Source organism: Peromyscus californicus, unplaced genomic scaffold, assembly GCF_007827085.1.
Source record: "Peromyscus californicus insignis strain IS unplaced genomic scaffold, ASM782708v3 Scaffold_13__1_contigs__length_99412109, whole genome shotgun sequence".
Lineage (NCBI taxonomy): Eukaryota > Metazoa > Chordata > Mammalia > Rodentia > Cricetidae > Peromyscus > Peromyscus californicus.
Genome location: NW_026294424.1, coordinates 86,723,228 through 86,744,327, shown reverse-complemented (window position 1 = coordinate 86,744,327; position 21,100 = coordinate 86,723,228). Strand labels below are relative to the sequence as shown.

The 21,100-nt window shown below is 46.7% G+C and overlaps 1 protein-coding gene and 1 long non-coding RNA gene across 3 annotated transcripts in view; one reads left to right on the top strand and one right to left on the bottom strand.

The window, feature by feature from the left end:
• Fras1 (Fraser extracellular matrix complex subunit 1) overlaps positions 1–19,593 on the bottom strand; it is a 422,683-nt gene extending 403,090 nt beyond the window's left edge. For both annotated transcript variants that reach the window (XM_052735413.1, XM_052735414.1), the window contains exons 1-2: positions 18,474–19,593; positions 7,577–7,608 (exon numbers count right to left, since the gene is read on the bottom strand). In XM_052735413.1, coding sequence (XP_052591373.1) covers positions 7,577–7,608; positions 18,474–18,546 — 105 coding nt within the window. In that variant the 5' untranslated portion in view covers positions 18,547–19,593. The remainder of the gene's footprint in view (positions 1–7,576; positions 7,609–18,473) is intronic.
• Positions 5,140–18,458, top strand: LOC128108629 (uncharacterized). Its single transcript, XR_008217548.1, has 3 exons — positions 5,140–5,750; positions 17,150–17,624; positions 17,886–18,458. It is a non-coding gene; the product is annotated as an uncharacterized LOC128108629 (long non-coding RNA).
• Positions 19,594–21,100: the final 1,507 nt, after the last annotated feature.

Sequence of the window (21,100 nt, the reverse complement as noted above, 5' to 3'; positions counted from 1 at the left end):
CCCAGATGACCCCAACCTGTGTAAAGTTGACCCCCCACAAAAAAAGATATCCTGTAATATCCAGAAGAAAGGTAATGGGAAACTGCCTTACATGCTTACAGGAAATTAAAGAACTGAGGAATGGCTAAATTGCTTCCCCTCTGAATAAATTCCTAGGAAGCCACATATTCACCCCCCTGCTGCAAAGCCTCGGATGTCTTAGCTTCAGCCACTAAGTAAGATTTCTCGGGCTAGAGAGCACTTACCAGGGGAAGTACTGGAGCTTTCTTCACATCTCTTCTCAAGAGAATCTCTGAGCATATTGATGGATAAAAACACAAGTGAAATGTGGGGACTTCAAGCCTCCAGGGTCACCTCTCCTGCTACAGTTCCAAATAAAAGGACGTCATGCTACAGAGCACATCCAAGAAGCCTGCAGCACCCAAGAACCCTGTGTCTCCTGTAGGTTTTCTTGGGCCTCCAGAGCAGACCCAAGGGTCTCCATTCTTCTTTGCGATGCACAGTGGAGAACACTCCCACGAGTAGACCATACTTTGACCAAACAGATGTAGACGTGTTCAGGAAGTATGCAAGACTCAGCGGCAGGGGATGGCTCAGCTGTCACTTTATCTTTTTCTTTAATTCTAAAACATACTGAACAACAGGAGCAGAGAAGGACAGTCGAGGTGACCTCAACACTACTCAAAGTATATAAAAACAGTAAGGGCATTAGAGCAAATGTCTTACTACCTTGCTCTCAGTTCCTAGAAAGACTACAGTAAATCCCCCATCTCCCCAGGGTCACACCCACCCATGAATCCACAGTCTAACGTTAAGTACTCCAGAGCATATTGAGAACTTTACACCTGTAAAGCTGGTCTATTCAGGTGTGGTGTGTGTTATCTTTAATCCCAGAACTCAGAGGCAGAGGCCAGCAGATCTCTGTGAGCCTGAGGGTGAGGTCAGCTGAGTTTGCACAGTAAGGTCCAGGCCAGCGGGGAATACATAGATAGACCCTGTCTCAAAAGTAAAGAAAGAAGGAGGGAAGGGAGGGGGAGGGAGGAAGGGAGGGAGGGAGGAAGGGAGGAAGGGAGAAAAGGAGGGAAGAAGGAAGGAAGGAAGAGAGATGAATGAATGTGATCTGTCTAATACAGTCAACAGTCACTAGCCACGGTGGCTATTTAAATGTAAACTTCTGGGCTAGTTAGATGGCTCAGTTGCTGTGGGATGGTCTGTATGTCAAATTACTCTGATTGGTCAATAAATAAAACACTGATTGGCCAGTGGCTAGTCAGGAAGTATAGGCAGGACTAACAGAGAGGAGAAAAGAAAGAACAGGAAGGCAGAAGGAGTCACTGCCAACCACCGCCATGACAAGCAGCATGTGAAGATGCCGGTAAGCCACGAGCCACGTGGCAAGGTATAGATTTATGGAAATGAATTAATTTAAGCTATAAGAACAGTTAGCAAGAAGCCTGCCACGGCCATACAGTTTATAAGCAAGTCTCTGTGTTTACTTGGTTGGGTCTGAGCGGCTGTGGGACTAGCAGGTGAGAGAGATTTGTCCTGACTGTGGGCAAGGCAGGAAAACTCTAGTTACACTCAGTAGGTAAAGGAACTTGCCATTAGGCCTGACCACCTGAGTTGAATTCCAAATATCTACATGGGAGGTATTTGTTGGCCTCTGACTTCTACATGCATCCAGAACACACACATGCACATGCATGTACACACACACACACACACACACACACACACACAGCAAATAGATAAATAAATAAGAATGTAATAAAAATTTTAAATAAACCTTTTATTAAAATTAATCAAAGCTTGCTGGGTGGTAGTGGGTCACACCTTTAATCTCAGTACTCAGGAGGCATAGGTAGATGGATCTCTGAGTTTGAGGCCAGCCTGGTCTACAGAGCAAGTTCCAAGACAGTCAGGGCTACACAGAGAAGACCTGTCTCCTGTCTCAAAAAAAAAAAGATTAACTGAAACTTATACCTCAGTACCTAGGGTTCAGTAGAGCCCCATGGCAAGTCCACTCAGTAACCACATGTGGCTCTGAAGTGCTTTAGTGGAGGATACAGCCAAGAACATTCTCAGCAGGTCAGCACTGCATTAAGGAATCCTGAAGACAGTCTACTAACTCTCTAACTACAAATTAGAAACTGAGGCTTGGTTTCACCCCAATGACTCACTCTATGGCTGGCTGTTCCTCTAGCACCAGGACCTGACCCAAGATCCAACAGCCTCCATCACTACGTCAGGTCCATTCCAGTACCCTGGTGTCACCTGGATGATCTGAATGGCTTCTCTTTGTCATGTCAGTCTGTGGTTCTACTACAAGTTCTCACTCAGTTAATCCTTCCATGAGGAGGATCACCCCCTTACCGCTGCAAAGCTGAGGCATCACAGATAAAGTGTCATCGATCTGAGGCCATGTAGCTTGTGTGCTACGGTCCCAAGGTTCAAACTCCAAATCTCAGGACCGTCCACTGTATTATAGTATACATAGCACACATGCCACGTTTTTATTGTCCCTGATGTCTTTTTTCAAATTTGTCAAAAGTTGATGATTTATGATTCACTTGTCAGCAGTTGCCTGAAGAGGATCTCAACATTTGGCACATCTGCTCTGGAGAAGAACAGCAGTTCTATTCACTTCTGCACATCAGAACCATTTCACGGCAATGGCTGCGATGTATTATCACACCCAGCTTTTCTTGGGCTAAGTGGTCATGTTAATCTCCTTTAACCTTGCCAGAAACTCTGTGATGGCCGCAATTCAGATGCACTTTACAGAGTGAAAACTGGCTCAGATAGCCATCAAACCACCCATCCCCAGAAGAATTTACAAAAGACAAAGAATGTATAAAGGAGAAGGGTTCGAATGCAGCAACGCAAAGCACAAGACAGTTAAATTCTTTGTATTCGGTTTACTCGAGAAAGAGCAGAGGATACCGATGCATAGAAACTGAATCGGGAATTCCTCTTCTCCGGCCTGCGGTGGTGAGCGGCAGAACTGCTTCCCTCTAATGGACCCTGACCTAGGAAACTCTCCTACACAGGGCTGACCTTGGTGGAAGTCTGTGGGTCTGAAAATGTATGAGTATGGCGAAGCATAAAACAGACCCCAAAATAGACTATTCGGTGCTTCTTTTGGTATTCCTCCTTCTCCCTTCTGGCAATCTCTGACTTGACAAATGAAAGACTATAAAAATAGGGGCGATAGGGTGAGGGAAAGAAAGGGGACAGCTGAAGTCAGCGCACAGCTGAGAGCTGCCTTCCATGTGGCTCAGAACCAAGTCACGCCGGAATGCCACCACCGCAAGGCCGCGTGGTTCCCAGAAGCTGGACACGGCCGACATGGAGTTAATACCCCCATACACATGATACCTGTAAACAGTATAGTGCGCCGGTTGAAATGCAGTGCGTCTCTGAATGCTTGCCCATCGTGTCACAAAGTTAACGCGCGTGCACCAACACAGGACAGCGTCAGTCAATGGGGGGAGGTTAGCCAGGGACAGCTGGCTTTTCCACGAGGTCAGGGAGGAAGACTGGCAGAGACGACCACATGGCAGGTGCAACAGGGGGGGGGGGGGGGGGGGGGCTGGGCAGACAGGGCTGAAGGTAAAATTAGCCAATCACGCTCAGAGGCAAGCCTGGCTGTGAGGAACAGCACGTCGGATGAGACGGTTTAGGGTCTAAATATTCACTCAGCCTCCTTTTCCCTTTTCTTCTTTGTTAGGAAAGGGGATTTTGCAATGGCAAAAAAAAGCGCATGTGCTGGGCATTGTGTTGGCACACCATCAACACACACACACACACACACACACACACACACACACACACACACTGCCTTCTTTATTCCACTGAAACTGCTTCACGCAGGGCCTCATTTGCCCCCATGTCACATAGTAGGCAATAGACTTTCTAGCTGAGCAGGTTTCATGATGTGCCCAAGGTCACAGAGCCGCTCTGCAGCAGAACAGGAAGGACTTAACCCAGGTCACCACCCCATACCAGGGCCATGAATGTCCTGCTCTCCGGCAGCCTCCTCAGCAGTGACGAGAGCAAAAGGGGATGTCACTGAGAGGTGGCTTCACAGGACACGAACAGCTAGCAGCTAAAACCTGCCTAAAAATCCATGTTGCCAAGCACTTGACACTTTGTTGAATTCTACTTTTTAACTGTATTTCTTTATTTCATACATAGGAGTGTTTTGTCTGCATGTAGTCTGTGTATCATGTTGTGTACAGTTCCTGCAGAGACCAGAAGAAGGCATTGGATCCCCTGGAACTGGAGTTACAGACAGTTGTGAGCCATCGTGTGGGCTACCAGAAATCAAACCCAGGTCCTCTGGAAGAGCAGTCCATGTTCTTAACCACTGAGCCACCTCTCCAACTTTTATGGAAGTCTTTTGCATAAAGTTGACAGCTGCCATTTTCAAGCTGACCAGGCTTCCTCCTGGTTGCCCACTAGACACGTGAATGAGCCCCAAGAACTTCACATTCCTGTCCTACCACCCTCAGGCATAAAACAGGAACCTTAGACAACCGGGTCTCTGACATCATCTCCAGCTCTAAACTAACGAGCATGTGGCTAGGATTCTAAGCGCCACCTCACACAGGGCTAGCTCCGGAGTGGGATGTGCTTTACAAGACAAGCCTTCTCACCAAGGAGAAGAACTGTTTAATTAGGGATTCCTAGAATAGTATACTACACTGATAGATGAGGCTACTGCTCTTCGACTCTTGAAATTCAAAATACATTCATGTATGTTCATTCTCCAATTTCACTGGCAGAAGGGCCATGTCTGTCTTCATTAGGTCAAGTGAAGAGGGACTCGTGACAAAGTATATAATTAACTATTACCACAACAGATTATCTGCCATTTCTCCCCACCCCCCCCCCTCCCACGCTCCCCCCCCCCCCCATTTTCCCCTTCTTTCTTCTTTTTTTTTTCCCCATGATGTTGGAGATCAAACCCAGGGCCTAGTGCATTCCAGGCAAACCATCGACCTCTGAGGCACACCTCAAAAGCTACTGTCAATTTTAATATCATTAAAACAAAAGTGGTTACCGATAAATCAAACTGCAGAATCTCGCGGTTTTCAGCCTCCCTGCTCTTTTGTATCTGCTTCTCTCCCACTTGATTTGACAGCAATTTTCAGTGACTCACCTCTACGGTCTTTTTAAAGTAGTCCACATTGTTTCCCTAGAAACAAGAGTGCTATTTCTTTTTACATTCCTATTCCAGCAGTTTAATTAAACGATAAGTCAGCCCTTGTCATTTTCCTTCCCTGTACTTCGAACGGTTCACCCACCTTCCCGAAAGGACAAGCAAAATCCAGGCCGAGGCTGGACACCCCGTCCCCTGCCCACCCTTCTGGGGTCCTCTCCTTGGGTCTCAGCATCAGCTGTTTGACCTCCAGGCACCTGACAAACAGCCAAGGGAATTCTAACCCACACTTTCCCTTCACCTTGACCCCTCTACAACGTCCTTCTCCTAGATGTCAACAGGGTCCAGTCTTAGAGGGGCCTTTTCAGCTCTGGGCTCAAGTGTCACGTTTTCATCCTATTGAAAATAAGGGACGCCCACTGAGACTTTTCCACCTTCCCATCCTGTCCTGCTTTATTTTTTGTTATTGGTTCAATTTCTTGACAGCACCCCTGACATACAATTTGAACTTCAAGATGGCAGAGATTATCATCTGTTCGTCGGTGTTCTCCAGGACCAGGACCAGCAGGCCCAGTACCGTCACTAAGTAAGTACATGTTTGATAATAGTCTTTGTTGTGGTAAGTAACATATACCTCTCTGACTGAACTGCAGAAAGACAAGACTAAGTACTTCAAGCACTTTGGGCTAGAGGAAAGTGGGGAACAGACAGTGGAGTCTTGGTAGCAAAGACGGCACCTGGAGGGCGCTCAGAAGTGAGTTGGTACAGGAAGCACACCCTAACAGGCATGACCAGCAGGACATGCACAGAGTGGATCAAGGTTAGCCATTCAATGCAAGTGTTTGTTTTTTAACTGCTTAGAACTGACCCCCTCAATTATTTGATGATTTTTTTTTCAAGTACACACAGCAAAGCTTAGTGTAGATACATCTAGATACATCTTCAGATAGCAGTAAGAATCAGAAAGAATGGATTAATTGATTAATGTCGCCCACCCTTCAATGGCCAAAGACGTCTAGCCAATCTCTTCATCTCCCTCTCTCTTCTTCAATTCTCCATTAAAATAGGAGGGCTTTCTGGGCTTGGTGGACCACTCCCAGCATTCAAGATCATGAGTTCAATGCCACCCTAGGCTCCCTAATGAGACCCTGTACTGGGGTGGGGGGGAGGGGTTGCACAGCTTGCATACTACACTGGCCTTAGTATCAGATGAATCAATAGCTATGAAAATATATTGAAAAAGTATGAAGCACTCTATACAATAAACAGCTTCCTTGTATTAATATAGTTGACTGACTTGTCTATACTACATAGCATTACTCCCCAAAACTGATGACAGACTTTGATTTCAGAATGATTTCTAAAATGTATTAAAGAACAAACAGAATAAAAATTCTGCTTTTAGGGCATGGAATGAGAAAGAGAAAAAAAAAATAGCTTTTTCCAGTTCTTTAATGGGAAAAATATCAAGAAGGAAAAAAATGTATATAAATCTGCAGACCATCAACTATAGCATATAAAGACCAGACTGGAAATTATTACTTGGAATATCTATAATTATCTGGACTCCTGGATACCTCAGCTATTCCTCATCTACTTCAGCACCGGGATAATGGAAGATGATGAACTAAAGTCACACCGAGTATCAATAGCAGGCTGGGGGAATGGGCACACCCTTACCAACCCTCATAGGCTGCTTTACTGCAGCATTTATTAAACCCAAACTAAAAAAGTGGTGAAGAATGACTTGTCATAGCATTTATTAGAGTTGATGGAGTGTAGACAGTCTTTTCAATAAGGCTTTTACACACTGTTATGCACCACAGTACATTATTAATGAAAAGGAACGCACGAGACTTGCATCAGCTTTTCCCCCCAGTCATTCTGACATTAAATTCAAAATCAATTCTGTCTACCCGGTGTGGAAAGGGTCAGAGATAAAAATGCTAATTTGTTTGCTGTTTACCGAAAACTTAAGCTTATCATTCAGAGAACTGACCAAGAATCTCTTCCGTTGTACTGACTGTAATAACAACATTATTGTAAAGACGGAAACAAATGTAGCAGGCATATAAACAAATTGTGCCCTAGTTTGTATGTGACAAGAGGATGGGATCCAATTATCTCTGACTGAAAGAACACAAAGGACAGCCATAGAATGCAAATGGCGGGGGGGGGGGGGGGGGGGGGGGGGGGGTACTTCTCAATCAATACCTCAGCATCCAAATGGAACTAATTCACTCTCAAAAGGTTATTAAGTGATGGAGCCCTATGGTACCCGGATGAGGATGAGGAGTACTCCTCAACCCATGAAGAAAATAATATAGTTTACAATGACATAATCACCTCACTCACTCAGTTATCTCAGCTAAGCATCTTACATCCAAAAGAAATAGATTAAGAATGACCTACCGCCAGCAAGGAGCCCTGATAGAGACAAGCACCTGTGGGAGAAAAAAAAAAGCCAAGAATTAAAATTAAAAAGCCAAAACCAATGCATAACAAACCAATAGTCACTACCCAGCATGCTTACTTCTTAACTCCATCTCCATCACACCCAGTAAACTACTTTGATTAAAAGGCTCGAACATTCTTACCCTGGGGAAATAACCCCTTATATAAGATCAATGACTCTTGCGGACACGTGACACAGTGCAAGATTAAAACATATTATTGGGATTTTAAAAGAAATGTCTTTAAACCTCAACAATATGGCTGCCTAAAGACCTGAACAAGGACAACGTCAATAGACATACTAACACGGAAGTGGGCCCTTGACAAAGATCTATAGGCATCCAAAGGATGATAAGAGTAGAAGGGGGTCTTCCGTCAGGGAGGGGCCCCCTAAGTGGTTATCCAGTGCCAAGTGGTCAGCCCTGAAATCATCATGTTCATACAAGCAACGCTGAACAGACTTAGTAGTGTGTGTGTGTGTGTGTGTGTGTGTGTGTGTGTGTGTGTGAGTGTGTGTGTGTGTGTGTGTGTGTGTGTGTGTGTGTGTGTGTGTGTGTAAGACAATAATGATTTTAAAAGCAAGAGGCCAGGAATTTGAGGGAGTGGAGGGAAGTGATACGACGATATTTTAATAAAATAAATGTATTTGTAGTGGCATAGTACATAGAATACAATGCTATTATCTGTGCACTCTGTCACAAAAGCTTCCATAATCCACTCTGAATTTATTCATCGAAGCCTCTCTTCCATACTTTCCTACATAAATTCTCCAGATCAACTCAAGGAGTCAATTTATTTCATAATAATTTTCATGTCTCAAAGTTTCCTCCACTTTCAGTTCCTATGGAGATGCATTTGGTCTCTTCCGGGCTCTTGAACTTGATCCCATCCTTGGGCAGGATAGCATTTCTTCTCCTTTGAACTCATAGCCCTTCGTGCCTCAATTATTTTTGGCGAATTCACTCTTGACACTTTCCTATGGTGTTCTATTTGTATTTGTTGTTACTATTTGTTTGGTTGGTTGTTTGGCTGATTGGTTAATGTTTGTTTGTTTTGAGACAAGGTTTCCCTATGTAGCCCAAATTGGCCTACAACTTGCAATCCTCTCGCCTCAGCTTCTGGAGAGCTGGGACTGTAGGCCTGTAACCATATCCACCCCTGCATGTGATGAGGCCTCTCCCTCATCATCTCTGTACACATGCTCAGGAAGGAGAATGCCTCTACGTCTTTGAACTTCTTCCCCACCTGTCCACAATAGACATTCACTAGGTTACTATATAAACACAAAAACACATATTCCACGCCTTCATACAGTTTGCTTCACTGGGGAGGTTAAGCCATGGTGTGGGACAGCATAGATGGAAGCTGCTTGAGAAGCACTCTTCTTCTAGTGAGCCCCTGACCTCTGCAACTCTTCTCACTCCATGTTTTTCCTTGATGTGCTGCTTATGAAGCGATACATCTTTGTGTTTTCCAGTCATTAGACACCAATGAAAAAAGAAAAAAGATAATCTGTTCTAAACGCAGCAGAGGGCAGAACTGGACGCAGGGTGCTTATGTTCTGAGCAGCTAGCATAACAGAGAACGAACTTCTAAGTTTTATGCTTCAGAACAGTATAAAACTGCAATCCTGCCAGGCGGTGGTGGCGCATGCCTTTAATCCCAGCACTCGGGAGGCAGAGTCAGGCGGATCTCTGTGAGTTCGAGGCCAGCCTGGTCTACAAAGCGAGATCCAGGACAGGCACCAAAACACCACAGAGAAACCCTGTCTCAAACAACAACAACAACAACAAAAAAAAAACCTGCAATCCTGGTCTTAAGAAGTACACACACCTTCTCCGGTGATTTCTGCACAGCACAACAGGTGTCCTGTGACCTGAAAGCGGTGTGCAGCACCCTGCCAGCTAGTCTCGCAGCCAATGAGACACAAAATAGAAGGCAGAGTGCAGACACAACTCGGGAGAAGCAGGTCCCAACAGGGCACGGGTGGTTTCCAAGGAGGGACGGACAGGTTTAGGACAGTGCTGACCTCCACAGATCCTAAAGAGGCTACCTTCTCAGCAAACAGCGGGCCTGCCTTCCCTGTCAATCACAGAACCAACGATCTATAAAGAAAACGAGATGACTATTTACACTTGGGTTTGAAAGAAAGATCTCTATGGGTAAACTTGCTGAGATGATTTTTATGTCCTTGACATTCAATGAAAAACTTGAGATAAAACCTTGAGGAAAAATTCATCTTGACTGGCCTATTTTTAAGAAATTTTGTCCTGAAGATAGTATTTCAATCTATAATATGTCATAAGAAAGGAGATATATGTGTGTATAAACATTAAACAATCATGTGTATCTGGAAGAAATACACATCTCAACAATTGAATTTTTAAATCGCGTGTGTGTGTGTGTGTGTGTGTGTGTGTGTGTGTGTGTATGTGTGTGTGTGTATGTGTGTGTGTATGTGTGTGTGTGTGTGTGTATGTGTGTGTGTCTATGTGTGATGCGATACATATGTGTGCATGTGGAGGTCTCAGGTCACCTTCAGGTGTAGGTATCATTACACGGGTACTTTCTATCTTGTGTTTTAAAACAGTCTCTCACTGACTGGAACTCACAGGCAGGCATGGCTGGGTGGCTGACTCCGTGGCACTGGGACCGCATTCATGGGTCCTGGGGATTGAACTTGGGTCCTCATGTTGGCATGACAAACACTTTACCAACTGAGCTGTTTCCCCAACAAACAATACAGTTTTAAATTTTTATCAGCGCCATATTCACTATTCAAAATAATGGGCTTCAAGATGGTATGTTTACGTGTGCATATTACATACCCTGATCATATTTGCTCCCCTACTATCCTCTCTCACCCACCCTCCTCCCACTGATCCCATTTTCTTCCCAAATAGTCACCCTCCACTCTCATGTCTACGATTCATTTTCCAAGTTATTTAAACACACATTTACTTATTTCTCATGCTTAAAAATGACAATGATGATTTTAAAATTATAATGAAGATAATCACCACTTAGGTACAACTTAACAAAATTGAATCTTTTTTTTCAGACTATTAATCTCTTAATGGCTAAACAATTAAATATCTGTGACATATTCAGGTTTTCTTTTAGTCGACAGACAAAATTATATGCACTTATAATGCCATGATGTTTTCAGCTGTGTGCAATCTTTAAAACAATCTAACGGATTTCAACTTCTAGAGGAAAAAAGACAATATTGACCCTTTAGAATAAGAGCATCCTCCCAGTCATATAAGGCAACTTTCCAAGAGATGTATCATTGGGCAGTTTCATTGTCATGTGACATCATGTCATCATGTCATCACAGAGTCCAATGACACAAACTAAAACACCAGGACATGCCTGGGCAGCACAGCCTCCCAGAGCCAGTGTGTATACTGTCCATCACTGGCCAGCACACCATTACAGGCCATGTGACTGGAATTTCAGTGCTCGTCTCCACAATGTTGTCTTGCAAAATCAACTTCTTTTCCAGGCTTATAAAGAAATCCAGTTTAAGAAATAAGCAAACATCTACAGCAAAGCCCATTTGGGGAAGTCTGGATAGACCCTATAAACTCACTGCAACATGAAAACATTATGGAGGATGGCCCCACATTTGTCCTTGTTTAAGCAAAGCATCTGGGGCAGACCCACGTTAAACAATATGGAGCTGATAAACCCTATCATTAGAAAAAGAAATAACTCCATGTGGGTTACTCCACGATGTGCAATTCCAAAGGAAATTAGCTTTGCCTTCCGAGGGCTTCCCTAAAACGAACAGTGCTACCCGGAAGGCAGACGCCTGCATGAGTCTCCATTAACACACTTTCCAAAACCTCATTTCTACTCTCTGGAGAAAATAAAGCATTCCAGTATGATGCCGAGTCCCATCAAACATTCATCATCACCCAAAGCCAGACGAGGCCATCCAGAGCGAGCGTATTTCTCCCACACTATGGCAGGCCGCACACCCACCAACAGATGAAGCTGGGATGTTTTCTGGCAGTGAGTGCTGGGAGCATCTCCTGGCACAAGAAAGGCAGAGAGGCCTTTATTCCAACCAGTCACATCATGTGGAAAACATAGCTACTCCCTCCACTCACCACGTTTTTCTCTTAAGGGGTACTCGGACTGCGCTGTGGATCTCTCTATGGTTTGGACTTAATGGGTTTAGATGAACTTCAGAAAACCTACAGCTTTAGATGAACTGTTAGAAATAGTAGAGAAGGAAAACCTGGGGATAGGGACACAGTTGGAGCTGGATTCTCAAGCTAAGGCCATCTCTAGTTTCAGGGCATGGACTAAGGCTGAGACACCAGCATCTTAATCTCTACAGTGACGGATATTTCCATTACATACACGCAGAGCACCATGAAATCTCTATCCTGAGTCTGGGCTGCTCTCCTCCCTGGCTACTCAGTTTATTTCTTGTGAGTCACATATGCAAAATATTACCTGCATAAAATAAAAGTCAGAAAGGGTCCCTTGCCTGAAGTCTCTTGGAGATTATAATGTATAATAATTTAATATAATAATCCTTTATGAGGCACCAATACAAAGTTTAATATTTTTAGAGAGATTTTGAGATATAACTGGTAACATGCTTCCATCCCAAAGCTATATTAGCCACAAAAATAGTGGCTGGCAACTGAGTCAATTAGGTAAATCCAACATGCACACAATGTCAGACTTTGGGTACCAGTTTCCTCCTGATGAAAACTTTGCATCTTCCAGGGAAACTCTTAGATAGGATGTTTACAGGAAGGTGAAACATCAGGATGTTCTAAGCGGAAATAAAATAATGCAAGAGATACTCCTAAAGACAGGAAGTAAACTCAGAATAGCTTCAGGAAGTCCCTGAAGCTGACCAGATTCACTAGGTCCCCTTCTCCCCACAAGTGTCTCAAGAGTAAAGACTGCTGAGAGTCATTCCCAGAGAAGCCAAATTATAAAGGAGAAGCAGAGACCTGCCAATGAGCCCGGAAGAAGCAGAGGCATGCTACCTAGAAGACACAAAGACCAACTGAACTGCCTACAGAGGACTCAGAGGCATGCTACCTAGAAGACACAGAGACCAACTGAACTGCCTACAGAGGACTCAACTGAACCACCAGGAAAGGACACTTTGCGACCTCTTAAGCCGTTTGCAGGCTGTGTAGCGTGCACCAGGTTCCCAGCTTGGTGAGCTGTCACCCATCCTGGGGTGGGCTCGGTGATGCAGCTGCCTTTGAGTCGCTTCCGCTCTGTTAAGTAACCCCTCACCTACAGTCAGGTAAGTAACCCAAAAAAAAGTCACCGGTCTACCAACTTGCACTTCGGTGGTGTCCTCCTTTGGTCTGTCATGGCCTCACTATTTGGACTAAGTAGCTATAGATGTGTGTGTTGTGTATTCCAGGAAAGGTCTACCACACAACACAGACACAGAGGTCCAAAGAAACCATGGCATATAGAACCATGAAGACAAGAGATTTGGGTCAGGTGGTGGAAAAACCAAAAAAAAAAAAAAAAAAAAAAGATAAGAGATTTGGACAGTAGGATGTTCTAGTTAGGGTGACTATTGCTCTGATGAAACACCATAATCAAAGCAACTTGGGGAGGAAGGAGTTTATCTGGCTTACATTTCCAGATAACAGCCCATCACTGAAGGAAGTCAGGGCAGGAACCTGGAGGCAGCAGCTGAGGCAGAGGCCATGGAGGGAACTGCTTACTGGCTTACTCCTCCCGGCTTGCTCAACCTGCTTTCTTATTGAACCCAGGGCGTGAGCCCAGGTGTGGCACCACCCACAAATGGGCTGGGCCCTCCCCTATTGGTTGCTAATTAAGAAAATGACTGACAGCCTGCCAGATCTTACAGCATTTTCTCGACTGAGGTTTCCGCCTTTCAGATAACTCTAGCTTGTTTCAAGTTGACATAAAACTAGTCAGCACACGGGGTATCGCCAAGAGAGGACTCGTTAAGATCAAGCAGCCACAAGTTGGCATTCAAATGTTCACACTTTATGTTGTGTTATAATTCAGCTATGTATGGTGATATTTTATTTGTATTAAAATGTTATTTGTATGTTAATAAATAAAGTTGCCCAGGGGTCAGAGCTATTAGCAAGCCATAGGAAAGCAGGGCAGTGGTGGCGTACGCTTGTAATTTCAGCACTTGGTAGGCAGAGCTGGGTAAGTCTCTGTGTGTTCAGGGATACAGCCATTATTGGATACACATGCCTTTAATCAATACCAATCATGGAAAACCTGGAGGCCTATACAGACAGGTCGTGAGGAGGCAGTCATGTGGTTGGGTTTACAACCAATGAGAAGGCAGAACAGGAACTCTATATAAAGACTTTAACACAGGGGTAGCTCTGGTTCGGAGAGGTAGGACCACCGCAGGAGGAAGGGTAAGGTTTTAGCTCTTAGCTCTGACCTCTTGGCTTTCTTCTTTGCATTGGTTCTGTGTTTCTTATTTAATAAGAAGGTTGGATACATCTACAGCTATGCCTGGGCACGTGGTGGAATAACTAAAATAGAACCATTTCTGACTGACAGGATGGCTGGTGCCCTGATTACTCTGAGGATTTAGATCAATTAATAGAGCAGTAAAACAAAAAATGGCCACCTGCTACTGGGCTACCCTAAGATTTGGCATGAGTTCCAGCTCTGCCGTGTGGTGGTCCCTCCCCTCTTCTGAGCCATGTGGTGGAGAGTGTTTTATGACGACTCGTGCCTGAGTAAAATTGAGTGAGGTTGCCACCCAAGTCCGTAACAGTGAATATAGATGGCTGTGGCCCCATTCCAGGATGTCCACGGGGAAGGTGATACTCAAAATCTAATCCCACAGGGGAGTGGAAATGCAGTATATTAGAAACAAGGACCTATGATGATACATCACCTACCTATGTCTCCTCGCAGGTGGTGATGAAAACCAAAAGCTGCAAAGCTGCAGTCAGGATCAGTCACCTGGAACCTGTAAAATCTCAGTCCTGAGAAACCCGAGAAGGGCCACATGTTCTCAGAGGCCCACTGCTATTTTACCAGTATCATAAATTTGGGGATATGTAAACTCCTTTGCTCCCTATGGTGCCAGAATTCCCAGCTCCCACCACACCTAACAGTCATGCTCTCGATGAAGGTTTGCAGAATCAGAAATGGAGGGAGATGTTTGCATCAATGAAGAAGCCAATGCGGTCCTTCTCTGATACTGAGTTTTAAGCATTAAATGCCTGATCAAAGGAGCTCTCTGGCCAAACACAGAACCAAATCTGCTGATATACCTGTAAATAAAACAAAACCTCTATCAAACAGTCCTTTACAATCTGTTAATAGTAGGTACAGGAGGAAGTAGGGAGCCTGTGGGATTAGTTAAAGTCCAGGGGTGGGGACGTACTCTAGGGTTCAGGTCTCCAAGAGTGTTTCCCAATTCCATACCAGCTGTCTATCTGCTGAAACTCACAGAACTCCCCCATGTGGCACAAGTCAAGACGGATCTCCAGAAAACGGGGTTGTGGTTTTTCTGACTCAGGAAGCAGCCGTGTTTGAAGCTTCTCTGTGACTTCTTGACGTTATTAATCCCTCAAATCACAGTCTATCGGCTTAGCAATCTCAAGGCGATATACAATAACACGGCCAACAACTTGGCTATAAAAACTCATCTTTCTGCTGGGCAGTGGTGGCGCACGCCTTTAATCCCAGCACTCGGGAGGCAGAGCCAGGCAGATCTCTGTGAGTTTGAGGCCAACTTGGTCTACAGAGTGAGATCCAGGACAAACAGCAAACAGAGAAACCCTGTCTAGAAAAACATATATATATATATATGTTTGTGTGTGTGTGTGTGTGTATTTATACATACATATATATGTATGTATATATACATATATATTCATCTTTCTCTTGATACATAAGATAAAAATTTAGAACCTGAAAACCTCATCAAAATCTTCTGTTTGTTTCTGTTGTCTTGTCATGTTGGGTATTGAACCCAGAACCTTGAGCAAAAAGCTCTATCACCGATCTGTAGCCCTAACCCTGGTCTCTCTCATTTTTATATAATTAGAAAACATATTTAAAGCTCCCACCACAGAGTACCTTCCTCATTTGGTTAGCTAGTTCATTCAAGGCCAGTCACTTAATCATGGAGGCTGATCTATTTAAATTAATTGAGAAGAATGTTATTTGGTAATCCCTCTTCCGACTGGAGCTCTTGAGGTCACACTACATTAATAGGAGCTGGAGACACAGGAATTGCTGGAGCTGCCCTAAGCTCCCAGGCCAGTGAGGAAGGATTCACTATAGCAACTATCACTGTGGGAAGAATTAACTGGAGTATTATGAGCATTCTCTGTTGTTGGCTAAGAAAAATAAATAAATAAATTCTTCCATGAGCTGGCAGGTCAAAATGTGACTATATGATCCCTCTAGCAAGGCATACGTAGATGCCTGTTTTAAAAACTCTTCCCCTGGGTCAGTATCACAATTATCACTTGAGGAAATCTCTAAGGGCCATATGTTGTCCATCTCAGTCTCTTAGGTGTTTTGTTTGGTTTGGTTTGGTTTGGTTTGGTTTGGTTTGGTTTGGTGGGGAGGGGTGGTTGTTTTGTTTTTTGGTTTGGGTTGGTTGGTTGGTTGGTTGGTTGGTTTTGTTTTTTCAAGACAGTTTCTCTGTGTAGCCCTGGCTGTCCTGGAACTTGCTTTCTAGCCCATGCTGGCCTGGAACTCAAGAAGATCCACCTGCCTCTGCCTCTGGAGTGCTGGGACTAAAGGCACCTGGTGGCAGTCTCTTGGTTTTAAAGAAAAAGAAAGCTTTGACTGGCTCAAAGCGAAGGTCTTACCACAGGACAGCTGATCTGTGAGTGTGAGACCATTATCACACAAATAAGTTAAATGAGCTAAAGTGTGCAAAATGCTTAGCATAGTGCAAGGAAATGACGTGTTCAGTAGGTATCTGTGGTCATTCATTCTGAGCTAAGCATGGATTGGCTGAGAACTCTCAGACATCTTGCAATCTAAGATCGAATGTGTGAGCTCATGCAGAATGTTCTGAAGGTGGGTAAAGAAATCAGATGCAAAGTTCTCCAAGAATCCTTGAAGGATTAACACACACACACACACACACACACACACACACACACACACATACACACACTCACTCACCCCCACCCCGGCAGTTCATAAACTTTGCCAGTTGTATCTACCAACCCTCCAAAGAGCATACCCCATAGCCTCTTAATAATAATGGCTTTTGTCATTTCAAGAGATTTGCTTCTGAGAAACAGCATTGTTCCAACTGCCCCCTGGTGAGCAATCCAGGAGTGATAGCATGTTTTCTGTGTCGTTGGGATGTAATTTTTAAATAAGAAACTGCCACCGAGTGAAACTGTAATTTTTCTAAGTCCTAAGTTGAAGTTTGAGGAGCCTGGGCTGACTCTCCTATCTGGTTAATTGCTATAATTAAATTTTCCAAGTTTTTTTTTTATAAGTCTGCACACGTGTATACACACAATTCTTTTCTTTTTTTTTTTTTTTAAACAGGTTGCCCACAGTTTGAAAAGGGCTGCACAGCCCCCTGGCGTGCTTTTCCAGGGAATAGTATCCTTTTGACATCCTTTCCACGACCATGTGAGAAGGTGGCGCCTTAACCTGTGGGGAAAGTCTGAGCGTGGGTTCCCGAGGCCAGCCCGGTTGCTAAGAGAAAGGTGGGAAGGAAGAGAGGCGCCACCGCTCTGGAGACTGGAAGCCCACCTGAGGTTTTCGTCCTCCTGCGACCTCCAGCCGCCCCCAATTCCGCGCCGACGGTGCGGGGAAGGCGACGCGGGCACAACCCCGCCTACAGGATTTGCAGCTGGGCAGGTGAACTCTTCCTGCAGCTGGATGAATAATGAATGGAGCCGGGAGAGGAAAGGGAGAGCCGGCCCAGCCGTGGATGAAGTCGCCCCCCTCCCAGCCCGCCACTCCCTTCCCCCTGCCTGAGTGCTAACCCTGACACTGTCCCCGCGGCTCTGAGCAGGTGAGAGGCGCGCCAGGGGGGGCTGGGGGTGGAGGGGAGCGGCGCCACGCCAGGCTCAGCATGTCAGCCCCCCCCCCCCCCGCCCCAACTCTTACTGATTTATTATCTGAGCCCAGATTGCGTGTGCTATCCTGGTGACAACACCCAAGTCTCCTTTCTCTCCCCCAGCTCTTGGGGAAGTGGGTTGGACACCCCCCCCCATGAGAACCCGGGGAGAAGAGAAGAGCCCACACTCCTATTAACCACTTTTTTTTTCCCTAGAGAAGCAAGCAGGCAGCCTCGTGTTTTCGGTACCGAGGAAGATTTATTTCAGGGCAACTGAATAATCTACATCCAAAACACTCTAACCCACTACTTATAAAATCTTAAGTGGGGAGACTCATTTGGGGCGCGGGAGGACAGTAAGACCGATGGAGCTGGGGTGAGGATTTTATGTTTCACAGGAGTGAGATCAACTGCTCGCTCCTCATCTACAGGCTCCACGTAGTTGCTTTTCCTTCAGGGGTTAGGGTAGAAGTGGAAGGAAGATCCACTTCCAGAAATGTCACCTCAAAAGGCCACCCATCCACCCCCAAAAAGCAGAGAGGAGGCCGTGGCGGACTGTGATTTTTTTTACCTCAAGAGAAACCAGGAGTGGGGATTTCAGGAGAGAGGAAAACCCACTCCATGTCCGCCCCTCGCCCCAAATCAGAAACTTCCACCCAACCCACAACACTCAAAAACCCCGCTGAGTGTTTTAAACGGCACGAAGGAACACACACACACACACACACACACACACACACACACACACACACACACACACACACACACACACACACACACTCGGCACCGCGCTTTTTACCTTACCTTCGCAATGAGGCAATACTGCAAATTCCGCCAGCGCTAGGGCCACCCCGAGCCACGCTTTGAGGACACTCATCGCCGCCGCGGCACTCTCGCAGGAGGAGCCCAGCCTTCAGCATCCAAGAACCTGCTCTCGGCCAAAGCCCAGGCTGCGCCGGCGCCGGGAGCCGGGACGCGGGCGCAGACCGTGGGGAAACGCGGCGGGCTGCTCCTCCGCCCGGAGCCGAGCTTGGCGGGATGGACCCGAGAAGGATGCCGCCGCCGCCGCCGCCGCCGCCGCCGCCGCCGCCGAGGGCAACCCTCAGCCCCGAGGCTCACCCGGCTCTCCAGCCAGCCGATCAGCCACCGCCACCGCCGTGAGCCGAGCCTGCGAGAACCAGGCAAAGCTCAGCCCGCCGCCAAGTCTCGCTGGAAAGTTGCGGGTCAGCGGCTGCTGGGATCTCGCAGCGTTCCCTCGGGCTAGACCAGCTCCTCCCGAGGTCCCCGACTGGCGAGGTGCAGGCGCAGGTTCCTCCTCAGCAGCTTTTCAAAGTTCTCTCGGCACGCCCCCCGTCTGTCGGCGTGCGGTCGGCCGAGGGGGTCGCCGCGAACGCGCCGGGCCGGCCCACTGCAGCGCTCAGGGAGCCCCGCCGCGCAGGGCTGCTGGCTGCAAACTTTGTGCGGCCCTGCGGGAGCTCTGGGACTCCCGGGCGCTGCAGCCGCACCGCGCCGCCCGGCTGCTGCAGGCCAGAGCTCCACACCGAAGGCGTGGGGGGCGCTGCTGCCACTTTCTCTCCCCCGCCCCTCGCCGGGAGGAGGAGTGCGGAGGGGCGCGGCTTGCTCCACACCGACGCCCACCTCCGCACCGTGCAGCCCCGAGCTGCGCTGCAGGGTGGAGGTGCGATTACCCAAGTGGAGGCGGAGCCATAATTGTAGATGCACCGAGGAAACAGAGAGGCTGGAAAAGACCCCGAACTCAATGCTCCTCAGATGAGGGGCCTGGAAATGCACAAGATAAGTCCCCGAGTGGATCCCAGCATCTGAAGCACACACGCTCCGCCTTCCTCCGCCTCTCTCGCCTCCTTCCTCCCTCCTTTGCTGGGTGTGAAAATGGACTCAGAGACTCCGAGCTTTGGCAAAGATTCCAGAGAGTCACGTGGGGAAGGGGAGCCGCGGTGAGGGGGTGGGGGAAGCCGAGAGAGCAACCTGATCCCCTTATTCATCCTGCCGGAGTTGGATTGGCTTTGTCTGGGGCGGGATCAAAAGTGGTCACACCGGAGGGCGGGCTGGAAATAGGAGGTTAGGTCTTCATTCAGACACTGTTGGAGGGTCCTCGATCCAGGTCCACACCCTTCCCGCCTGGAGAAGCCAGTTAGGGACTGGGTGCTCACCCCAACTCCTAACTGCTACCTCTTCACCTCTCAGTTCGCCCACTCTTGCCGAATACCGACCCTGGAGCAGACCTGGTGGTCGTCTTCGCTTTAGGGTCCTCAAGGGTTTTGCCTGCAGCCTAGAAGTCTTTGGGCACGTGTGTTCTAGGTTGAGACTTCCACAGTGAATGCACCTTTAGAGCTCCCTAAAAGACTCCGTCTGAAAACACCACACAGTCTGGATGGATCCAGCTGTACCCCCAAATGCCAATGACTGGGAAGGCAATGTCAGGGCAAAAGTCTTCTGGCGTTCTGGTGTGCACACTTGAAGAGCGCGGGGGTGGGGGTGGGGGGGTGGGAGGGGTGACTTCCAGCCAAGACTGACTGATAGCTATTTTTAGAGGACTAAATAAAAATAGCTGGTCCAGGTTTAATCATTTTGAGCTGGAGATGACTGCATGGGAGAGATGCAGCCTGGGTTCCGATGGGCCAGCAGAAAAGATGCCCGGGTTACCTTGGCAGAGCTGTGATGGCTAGGCTGTCCGGAAAGGAACTTGAAGTAACAGTCAACACTGAGCTGTGGATAGGCAGGGATCCTAGTAACTTCTGATATACCTGGCCGAGTTGGGCAAAAGTACACTGATAATACCCAGACTCCTGGCTTTTTAGAATAACCAAATGATATAAAGCCAGAGGGTCCCTGTAAATGTCACCACTTAGCCATAGCGTGGGGGAACATGAGATAACCTAGGCATGACTGTCGAGGATTCAGAGGACTTTGGAATTGCCCAGCTCTCCCTCAATGCTCCCCTGAGCTGTTGTGGTCCTGGGGACAGCAGCGTTTTTATCTCTATCTGAAGCATATATAGGGACTCTGTAAACATGTGTTGGAAGAATTGGACGGAATCAAGTAATCATCGCAGCCACAGCGTGGGTGGGACCTGAGTTCCCTCCCACTTCCCCTCTCTTCATTTAAAAAGTATTTTCTCAGGTCAATGAAAAGTACTTACAAAATCAGGTTGATGCCCGAGAACAACCCGATTGTAACCCTTAACCCCTCCTATTTTGTAGCTACTGCAGACAAGGAGTAACTTAAGACAATAGAATAAACTATTTGATTTCATTTTTAAAAATGCCTACAATTATGGCACTCAAAGGGGTCTCAAAACGTCTTTTATGCCGGGCGGTGGTGGCGCACGCCTTTAATCCCAGCACTCGGGAGGCAGAGCCAGGCGGATCTCTGTGAGTTCGAGGCCAGCCTGGACTACCAAGTGAGTTCCA